At 36.9% G+C, this 11,185-nt stretch overlaps 1 protein-coding gene across 1 annotated transcript in view; it reads right to left on the bottom strand.

Annotated features, from left to right (window-relative positions):
- Positions 1-865: 865 nt before the first annotated feature.
- The window catches only part of LOC142348232 (uncharacterized), a 30,538-nt gene continuing 20,218 nt past the window's right edge, over positions 866-11,185 (bottom strand). The window contains exons 11-15 of the mRNA XM_075399520.1: positions 9,090-9,204; positions 8,342-8,510; positions 7,891-8,050; positions 5,231-5,427; positions 866-2,452 (exon numbers count right to left, since the gene is read on the bottom strand). Coding sequence (XP_075255635.1) covers positions 2,324-2,452; positions 5,231-5,427; positions 7,891-8,050; positions 8,342-8,510; positions 9,090-9,204 — 770 coding nt within the window. The 3' untranslated portion in view covers positions 866-2,323. The remainder of the gene's footprint in view (positions 2,453-5,230; positions 5,428-7,890; positions 8,051-8,341; positions 8,511-9,089; positions 9,205-11,185) is intronic.

Below are 11,185 nucleotides of genomic sequence, written 5' to 3'. Positions count from 1 at the left end.
GAACCTGCACAACCCGTGGCAACGCTTTGGCTAAATTTTAGTTTAACCTGCCGGTTAAAGACCTGATTTAGTTTTCAGCAGTTTCTTTTAAGTTGCTCGAGCAACCAGCACACTAGCCGGACCTTGAATGACATCTCTAAGTGGAAAAACCAAAAGGGCTATTTGCTTGGCTGACAACTTAAGCTCAGACCAGGCACTTTTCAAAAATACTATCTACAGAATCTACCATCTCATCAAAGTTTGACATTCTGAATGCATTAGGTATATTTCAATCATCTCTCGCTTCTTTAATTACTCTTTTAACTTTCAACTTCGGTCTCGATAACACACTTGAGCAAGCCGTTAGTTTGTAATGAGACGTTTCTTGTCATTATTTTTAGGCCATTCACGCACAAAATCCAGTCCGAACAAAATATTTTAGGCTACTCCGAACAAAATATTTCAATAATCAGCAGATGAGAGTATAAAACTTTCTAAGCAACCAAAATATGCAGAAACATTGTTTCTATCATCATCATCATGAGGACTTCAATGCCCGAAAATGTTGGGCTAGAGGTTACACAAACCCATATTATTCATCCTCAATTTTAATATGCTTTGCTAGCTAGGTACGATACCATGAAAATACTATTTCGCAACAGTTAAGTTACCTAGAGGAAATTAAGCGTAATAAAGAACCCGTGTATTAACATCTAAAGTGGATTTGCTATCGAAATCGAGCGAATTCGCTCGTAAATTATCACATTTATGGGATCTACTCTAGCTCGTAATGTAATGTATTTAAAAAAAGTTTAAAACTGGTGATCAAGATATTTGATCGGATGAAATATGTTCTGTTCATCTAAGACTTCGCCAACTTGAAATGTTATTATTCCAAAAACTTTATTTTACCAAACTATTTCTAGACCCCAAATCGTTGAAAAGAGAAAACTAATATTATAAGATGAGAATATTTTACAGCATTTATGTCTATCTAGATTCACAAAACCAAATGCGACCCAGTGTAAGTCCAACTATTACGAAATCTATTAAAACGTCATAGCACTTCGAGCCAGGAACGCAAAACAAAAATGGAGTTTTAGTGCTAACTAAATATTCTAATCATTAAAGTTTAAATTGTTAGCATCAGTTGGTAAGTTAATAACACAATTTAGAATTAATCAAGTCTGTTTTTTTATATGGCTAACTTTTCCATTAGGAATATAACATTGTGTACAGATTTGGGATAACTTTGTGAAATCGAATTTTCCTCCAACTTTGCACCACCAGAACTGGCGATTCCAGCTTTTTTGTATGGATTTTCCACTAACAAATTATTTTTCCGTCGTTTGTTTGTCAGAAACCAGGAAACTTCAAGTTCTATAATTTAGACTTTCTTGATGTAATAATAATTTTGCTGTTGAGGTTAAACTTGAAAAAAGGGGCTCAGAGTTCAATAATGTGATAACGATTCTTCATCACACTTCGAGATAAATGCAAAAGCTCCTTGATTTCATTAGCGTTGCCTTCGTTTTAGGAGCTGTCACATATTTCTTACATCATTCGTTCACCTCGACCTTCTTAACGCTGACATTTTTGGAACAAACAATATAATAAATTAAGTAAACTTTGTCGCTCAATTTAAGGTAGTGGCCAGGGAAACATTTTCTTCACATTTTCAGAGACTTTTGTACTTTCAGAATCTCTGAATAGATGCTTGGGATTGCTTCGTAAATAGGGTTAATCGTAATTTTTATCGATTTCAATATCGACGTCGATTTCTGAACATAGATGTTACGAACAAGTTGAATACCGAAATGACGCCACTCGATAGAGCTGTTTATCAGGGGCACCAATTAGATTAATCTCGACGATATCGAATGTTGCAATTCCAGTTTTGTTGGCAACGGTTTTTTTTATTGAGAACCTTAACGATTGAGGTTCTTAGAATATAAATAGTTCTTCGTTTAGTTAGTCGTGACTGTAGTTTTTCTAGTTTGACTGTTCTCTTTCGTAACAACGTACTCGATCAATCGATACCATTCGATAAACAATTAACACCTGTTTTGTTTTGCGTCGTTCCAATTAGTTGCGCTGTTCTAGCGATGTTCACTCATTTTTCTTTCTACTGTATGATCTGAGATTTAATATTTTTTCTAACTTTCAGTCGGATATTCGCTGGTCTCTCCAGACGTAATTTTGCATCATAACAATTTTCCCTTTTACTTTTTTCTGCACTAGTTGAGCTGTTTTTATTTGCTATTCTCCCAGATTTATGCCCTGTTGTCTTTCTATTCTTCATTATTGGCATTTGGTTGTCTCGTCCAGTCGTTCAATAGTCCTTCTAGACGTAGCTTTGAACATTTGTAATTTTGTGACTGATCTCCTGAAGCTGTGAGACCAGACAGTTGACAGACACCACTCCTGCTCCTGCGCGAGGCACGTTTATGTCACTGCTCTGCTCCCACCCGTCCTAAAAACAGCATAAAATCATAACTAACTAGCGTTAAACAAATTGATAGGCGGGAACTCGACTTCATTTGCTTCACCTGGGGAGGGTTGAAGCTTATTGTAGCCTAATATATCATTAGTCGTTACTGTAATGACTAATATCACAAACATAACTGAAAACGGTCGACAGAACTGCTCCAACGACAAGAGGAGCTTTGATTTCTTTATTGCCTCCTTCAATCTGGGGAAGTTTACTAAGGTTCTATCGTTCTAGAGCAATTAAAAACGAATTTTGGGTTCTTTCTGTTTGCGTCCCTCCAGTGCGTTTAACACCTCCAATTACATAGTAAATCAATAAAATATTGCACGTGCTGCAGGGGGTGGAAATAATATGCACCCACTAATCTGGGGCACAAACGGAAAAGATCCCGCATTTCTATGCTCTTTCACTTGACTTTTGGGGATGAGAGAGAGAGAGAGCGCTCAAGGGGGGGGGGGTTCAGCGATTGGGGGTAGTAGGGTTGGGAGGGCTGGACAAGAGGGGGGGGGGGGGGGGGTGGAGTGATTGAGGGGGGGGGGGGGAGTTCAAAGTTTCAAGATTAAGACTCAATTGTCTCATCGAAACAGTTTTGGCGTTCTTTTTCCTGAAACAGAAGGCGTTCTCCTGTTCCCCGTTTTTTTACTAATGGTTGGGGCGTAAATTTGAGAGCTATCGGTCCGGAAACAAGGGCAAATGGCTTTGCATATGACCAAGTAATTATTTGGAGCAAACAAAAAACTATTCCAGGAATTTTTTCAATACGTAGGTGCACTTTTGTCGTGTCTTCCTCAGCTGAGAACAGTCAGGAAAAAGCCAGGGAACCTAACAACATTAAGTACTATTGTTGCGTTAATGAAAGAAAGTTGGGGATTAAAACTTGCACAAGCTGCCAAAAAACGTTTTGCGATTTCTCACCCGAGAGTCTTACTTTTCTAGATTTCAGCCAAAATTCATCTGGTCAATATTTAACGCATTCTCTTACCGATTTTTGCCTGCTTTTGGTTTCAATGAATGTAGTCAAAGTTGTAGTATGAATAGGACGGTTACATGGCAATTTACCCAATTCCATTATACCCAATGCCATTATACCCAATGCCATCATACCCAATTCACATTGACATTTTCGTTCCATAATCCGAGTACTAATTAGCAGAAAATAGCTCTTACACGTATGATTTAACAAGCGGATAATTTAATCCCATGTTTGGTTGTGATAGTTTCATATCAAGTCCCACGGGCCGCTGAGGCATGGCCATTAAATGTGTTAAAACATAGGGTAATACCGCCTGCTAATTTGTTGTCGGATTATTGAACGGAAGCATCAAAGTACAATGGGTATAATGACATTGGGTATATTGGCATTGGGTATAATGGAATTGGGTAAATTGTCCTGACACCGAATAGGACGTACTGTAAGAGTAACTTGATCACATAGATTCTACTTAACTCTTTGTGAGAGCTTGGCAACTTACGAAGCAGAAGGTATCATCAATTCAGCGTCCCCGAGCTTACATCTTGACAGTTTCAGTTTAGATCTAACGTGTTTCAGTATAAAATCGACAGCATTTTGAGACATTTTTAAATATCGCATATCTCGGTGCTTTAACAATAGTCAATACGAAACTTTACATCGAATAACGATTTTAAACTTAAGTAATTCAAACAACGGTTACAACGTAAAACATGAACCGACTAACGACGGAAAAATTCCTCTCAAATAACAGGCCGGGCAATTTAATACAGAGGAGGATGTGACCAAGATAAATTCTCATAGTGCAAAAAATGCCGACCAAGGCGAGGTTGGCGCCCGTGACCTCCAACGTAATACACTGAAGCATTATCCACTCAGCTATCTGTGCTAGATTGTCTTACAATTGCTTTTATTTTAGCAATTTAATTTAATTTCGGAATGATCACAATTTTGGTTACACACAAATCAAGAAGTCAGGCGTGAAAAAATCCATCTAGAAGACCAATTAAAGAAACGGTACAGCAAAAATTTTGCATAAAAAATACACGTTTACAGTAATAACTTAAAACTCGTTCAAGAGCAGTCAACAACTTTTCAATGCATTCAAATTATTCGACCCTTAAAATAAACTGCAACACGCGTGTGCAAGTTTTTGAAAAGCCAGATCTCTGCAGTGCAAGATTATTCAATCTCAGAGTTTCCTATATACCTGAAATTTCGTGTTTTAAAACGGTTACCTGACTCTGGCTGGAGTCACTTCAAAATTCTGGCTTGCATTTCAAATCCTCCATGGCTCTCGATTAATGGCAGAATTCTCAGAGAAGTCACGTAACATAAACTTTAATTACTTGGCACCATAAGGTACCATTTAAACACAATAATAGCACAGAAATTTGATGACACACTAGCAGATCTATGAAGTATCAGCTGAAATGCCAGTTTGATTGCTCTCAGCCGAAAGAAGGGGAGTTTTAATGAATGCCTGGTCATGAACTGACTCCTCAAGGTTGATTGATTTGTTAATTCAAGTACGCTAAATTTCTCTCAAACAATAGGTGGGGCATAGCCAAAAACTTTATTTAGGAGTGACCGCAATTTAGATCACTCAAAGATGACGAATAGAAGCGTGAAAAGGTCACTTGAGAAGTCAAAGAATGTTCTAGAACATAATCGCAAAAGGGTGAAGCAAAAATGTTGCATAGAAAGACACGTTCGCAATAATTGCTTCAAATGTCGTTCGAGATTAATTTAAGATTATTTACTGTCTTTAATAGAGCACGAGACCTCACCTTGAGTGGATCGTAAGTTTCGACGGTGTCCAGGTAATTACTGCCATCATGTCCTCCCACAGCGTACAATTTGCCCCCTAAACACGCCAGACCCACACCTCCTCTGGATGACAGCATCGGTGCTAGGGAAAGCCAGGAATTCCTCTGGGGGTCATAGCACTCAACGCATTTGAGAGGGGCATTGTCGTCAAATCCACCTGACATACAAAAGTCAACTGTTGATTTCAGAATAAAGATCACCCAGCTCGTTCGCCAGAATGATTTTTTTTCCCAAAAATCATTGTTCAACAAAGAACGAATGTGTAATCAGTTTCAAGAGGTCAAACACTACCTGATTAAACATACCCGGCAGATTGCCGGAAAATAGCCGCCGTTGATTCCAATAAGCATGATTGGGATTGAACGAATAGAATATATTGAAAAAAAAAGATTTTTGTACAAAAATATTTTTTAAGTCCGATTTATTTTGATGGCATTTCGTAGTTGAACATACTTCTGTTTCTTAGAGAGAGGCTACAGGGGCTACTATCAACACCAATAAGCATTAGAGGTGGTAACTAAGACTTATAGGAACGACGTTCAAATAGCGGGCATCTAAAATTGGGCTTTATGGGTTTATCCCGTTTCTATTTCTGACTTCAATTTTTTATACCGACTCTGTTCATTTTGAATTGCTTTGCTTAGCAACTGATGTTCAAATTCACTTTTAGCAGAATGAGAGAAGAGAGAAACTAGCCTAGAGAAGTCAAAAAGATTTCACGCAAAATGTCGAAGAAGCGGCAAAATGGTAAAGCGAAAAAAAGTTTGACGAAGTAAAAAAAAACATAGCCGGAAGAATTCCGGAAACGACTCAAGTAGAAATCTGACTATTCTCACTAATCAGATGCATCACCAGCATATTACCAATCGACAGACATTGTAACCAATTCACAAAGAAAAGACTGGAGAAGTGGAAACTTGACAAAGAACAAAAGCAAAAAATAACATTCTTTAAAAATCCAAACAAAATTCTCTACAAAAAAGATAACATGCAGCTTCCCATCCATAACTCATAGAAATCAATTAGTTATATATTTGGCTAGATCAATCGCCCACCTAGTACTTGCAGAGAAACGTCAAACAACAAACTAAAAAAAGACTAAGAAAAACTCTTTAACGAATTAGAGTTATGTATAATTTGTTTAAATGAAAACGGCCCTGCTAAGCCTTCAAGTGCAAAATCATAGAATCAACACCCACAAAAATGCTCCTTATTGAGAAAAATTTACCAACAAAAAACATTAAATTGGAAGAAATAGGCAAAAAACTTAGAAAAAAGACAAAAAGTGGCCAAAATTTGCTCTGGTTTACTCGATTTTCTTTAACAAAAACAACTCAAAACTAATATCAATCAAAATGAGAGACATCCAAAAGAGTTACAACAACTGAATTCCACTAGAAAACTCCCCAAATGCTATCAAAGGTTGAGGAAGAATAGAAACGACATTAAAACCAAATTGAAAAAAAAACGAGAAAACGTAAGGTGTTTTTTAAATTTTACAAGAAAAAATAAAGCCAAATAAAGTTACTTTGAGCAAATAGAGCAATGAAATGCTCGCGAAATAATGGGCAAGTCATAACAAGCTAAAAAAAAATTAACTACGATTGAACAAAAAACGAAAAAAAAAAATTAAAAAAGTGGTTAAAAAATTCTCTATTTTTCTGTCGTTTTCCTTCAGAAAAAAATGTTTTATACCAACAAAATTGTAATCAATTTATATTCCTGATATTCTTTGAATAACTAGCTTCTATGCAAATTGCACTTAAAGCAGTAAAACAAAACAAAAGGCCAAAATACATTAAATTTCGTCGAAAAATCAGCAAAACTGATCAAAAACCTCCAAATTTGCATAAAACTCAAATTAACTACTTGAAACCTTCAATTCCTATCAGAACGAGCTCAAATCCAACACAATATCATAATCAGACCTCATAAACAAGAAAAATTGCAAAAAAAACTGCTTTTAAAAGCCGCACGTGAACAAAAAAATTTCGCTCGCTCAGAGAAAATTTTTTCACACATCAATTTCTCGCTCTCTCAAAAACAGCGGTATGAACAAAAAACCACTCTCTTTTCGCTCCGCTCTTCACTTTTGTTCAGCAACCAAATCACTCAAAATTTTTTCACGCGTTTCATTTCCCGCTTAAAAATTCACTCCAATAAAATTGATTAAAAAAAAAGGACTTCTCCAATACTCCTCTTCGAGTCGTAAAAATACGAGCGCAATAATAGCCGGCTGAGAAGATGAGGGCGGCTATTAATAAAACTAAATTAACTGCAAACCGAACTCATTTCTATGAAATCCATTCACAGAAGCATTAGTTTATATGGGATCTTACCAATTATAGATCCCCATGAAATTAATGCTCCCATTATGGTAAATTTAGGGTTATTGAAGGAAGGGGGAGGGGGAGCCGTTTATTGTTATGAAAACTGGACACAAGAGAACACACTAATCAAAATTTGATGATGATGATGATGGCTGGATCTTAGCACCCTTTGTGGAACCCAAAGTGCAGTAAGGTTTGAAAAAGCTTTGCAGTTTTTTGGAATTAAACAGTAAAGGCTGCAGCAAATGATATAACAAGATTGACTCCGAACAGAAGAGATTCCTTGTTACCTGCTGCAAAAATCCTTCCCCCGTAGACTGCGATTCCTGCTCCCGCTCTCCTGACTGTCATAGAACTGATCTCAGTCCACTTGTTCAGGTAGGGATCGTATTTCTCACAACAGCTCAGAGAGGACACTCCATCATTGCCCCCAATGGCATACAGGTTACCCTGAAAATGACAATTTACCCTTGCATGGCAATATGAAATGCTTGACTGTGATCTCCTGAAATTCCTGGATACTCAAAATACCACCGAGAAGAAAATATACACAAACTAGCGCATGTTTTGCATTTTTGCTGTTTCAGCTTCGCTTTTACTTCAACTTTTTCCTATTACAGCCCCCGGCTTCGAAGTACTATAGCCCATAAACCTTCGAATTAACATTAAACTATCATAACATTGGCTTTAGATGATAGAGGTAGGGCAGTATTGTGGGAAAGAGCTTCTTTTAATACTCACCTCCAAAGCGACTAATCCTGCTCCTCCCCGTCTGTGGTTCATGGAAGCCACAGGAGTCCACTGGTCCTCCTTAGTGTCGTATCTCTCAACTGTGTCGAAACAAGAGGAGTCGTCTAATCCTCCTACTGCGAAAATTGCGGAGCCAAGAGACACTACAGCTAGGCCACGTCTGAAATAGGTAAATAAACATTGCTCTCGAACTGCAGGCAAGCGTTGGCATTGGTTTTTTCTAGCTTAAGCTCAGGGAGGCTAGCCTCAGAGGCCCAGGGAAAAAATTGGGGGGGGGGGGAGGGGGGGGGGTTTGCGGAATGAGGCGGTTCAAGTCGCATTTCAAAGTATGAAAATCTGCCTCCTCTTAAAGACGGAAAGTCTACTTCAATAGATCAAGCGAGCAAAATAACGTTCTAAAATCTTTGAACTAAAAAAGTCGAAACGGTCAGGCAAAAATTTTATCATAAAAAGACACGCTTACAATAATGGTTTCAAACTTCGTTCGAGGCAATTAAAAGGCAGTCAAAAATGTTTGAATATCAGCACAAATCTCAACATAAGCGGCGTTTAAAAACAGCTGTTTCAATAAGGGGACAAAATTATTAATAAAGAAGTCCTTTTTTAGTTTCCAAACATTAAAAACCAAATGAGCACGTATCTGTAAATAGCGTCCAATACTAACGTATACCTAAGATAACTATTTTCATGGTGCGAATGAGAGATAGAAAGCACAATTGGTGAAGGTGTGTGTTAGTACCTGTGAGTCTGCATAGGGCTGAGCATGGACCACTGTCCCAACTGGGTGTCATAAACCTCAACACTCTTCAAGTGCCTCTTCCCATCGTGTCCACCCGCCGCGTACACTTTCCCACCTCAAACAAGGAGAAAAACTCAAACCCAAATCAAGAGTTAAAATTTTTTCAAAATTGGAAATTTAACTTGTTTAGCATGTCTGGTTGCGATAGTTTTATATCACGTCCCACGGGCCGTCGTGCATGGACAAATTGTTATAGTACCAATGATAATAGTAACAATTATATAAAGGATTAAAATCGAGGTGAAATGATAGAGGGTTTAGAACATCGGGGTGAAATCAAAGGGGCTTAAATAAATAGGGGAGACAAAGCGGGCCACAGTTCCACAACAACCGGGCTCTTTCTCTATTGTGGAATATTAACGGTAGTTTCAGCGGCTTTAAACTATGCCCATAAAGCAACTAACACAGCCTGACCAAAGTGGGGAGAAAAAAAAACATTCCATAAGTGGAAAAAATGAAATAGACTGATGAAATGAGATTCTAAAATTGTTGATCTGTTGTATTGATAACCAGTTATGTTAACCAAGTCAATTGATAATAAATAAAAAGACTAACAGCAGCGTCCGATTAGTTAGTGTTAGCAAGAGGAAATAATGACTGCTCGCTTCAAGCTCCCAAATTGTTGGTTAAACCATTTATGAATATCTATATTCACGTACAATCACATATCAATCAGCAAATTATCCCCAAAAGCCTCAACTAGTTCAAATTTCTCTTGAGTTCAAATTTTTTTGATTTCCCGTTAAATCACACATATAAAGTTAATGATATGCTACCTCTTTTTTCATACAACTCAGTCTGATACAATTTTCATCTAGAATCAAATCAGAATTTCAAAACACAGCCGGCTGATTGCCCGAAAATAGCCGCGATTGACGCTTGTGGCCTTCCATGGAATTGGAACAACTAAAGAAATACAATAGACAGATTGACCACCAGTCGTTTAATAGACCACTAGACTTTTTGGGTTAGATCCGGACAGTCATTTTATGACACATACCCTCTATAAGGAAAAAACCCTGAGCTTTTCCAAAATCCATATTCGAAATCAAAAACTCTCAAGAGGCTCTTATACTCAAGAATTAGGGAACACACGTTTGACACTACATAGATGCACACTATCGATTTTTAATTAGTATATGTTTATAAAATTCGAAGTTCAATAAGTGAGTACAAATGACGTCACGCACAATAATATTAAGTGCAAAACAGTAGAAGTCTCTGGAAATGAAAAAGTCAATGGCACGAATCATCGAAGGAGACGAATTAAAAAAACATAGGACAAATCCAGAAAAACAGTCCAAAGAATTGAACCAATAAATTAGAACTACTTTACCTGACCAGCAGATCAGTTGAACAGCTCGAGCCGAAATGCGAAACAATCTCAAAAATTGAGAAGCAAAAATGAATCAAACCAAAAGGGAATACGATCATTGCTAAAATATAAAATATCAAAAAAAATAGCTTAAATAGAGCAATATGACAAAATTTTAAATAAAACTGAAAAAATTTAAGTTTCTTAATTCCGCAATATTGAAAAGTTCAAAACCACTTGTTTTATCTGCAATTTGTTCAGTAACCTAACTGCAAGACTTAAAAAAAGTTTTAATGGCCCGTAACTACTCATAAACTGAAAACGACTAAAATTACAGAAAACAATTGCAAATTTTAATGAAATGATGCTACAATTTTTGATATTAGTTTCTTCAGAACCATTTCATTGTCTCCATAGGCAATTCATTAACCCAAATTAAGCCCTAAAAAGTTGCATTGGCTCATAAAGATTGAAAAACTAGGAACATGACAAAGAATTGAAAAACAAACATTGAAAAAACGTATTTTTATCAAATTTCTTTTATCTTTAATTTTTATCAAAAAAACTGCAAAATCACAACATTAAAAAGTTGAATACCATTTCATTGCCCATAGCAACATTGCAGCAACATACTAGCAAACCCTAGAGGAGGTTCCCTTTCCACTGGGGCTAGGTAAACTCAAAAATGACAAATTTCGAACAAAAAATTTGAAAAAATCTG

This window comes from Convolutriloba macropyga, chromosome 10 (genome assembly GCF_964194025.1).
Source record: "Convolutriloba macropyga chromosome 10, txConMacr16.3, whole genome shotgun sequence".
NCBI classification, from domain to species: Eukaryota; Metazoa; Xenacoelomorpha; order Acoela; family Convolutidae; genus Convolutriloba; species Convolutriloba macropyga.
This window is presented reverse-complemented; position numbering and strand designations above follow the sequence as displayed.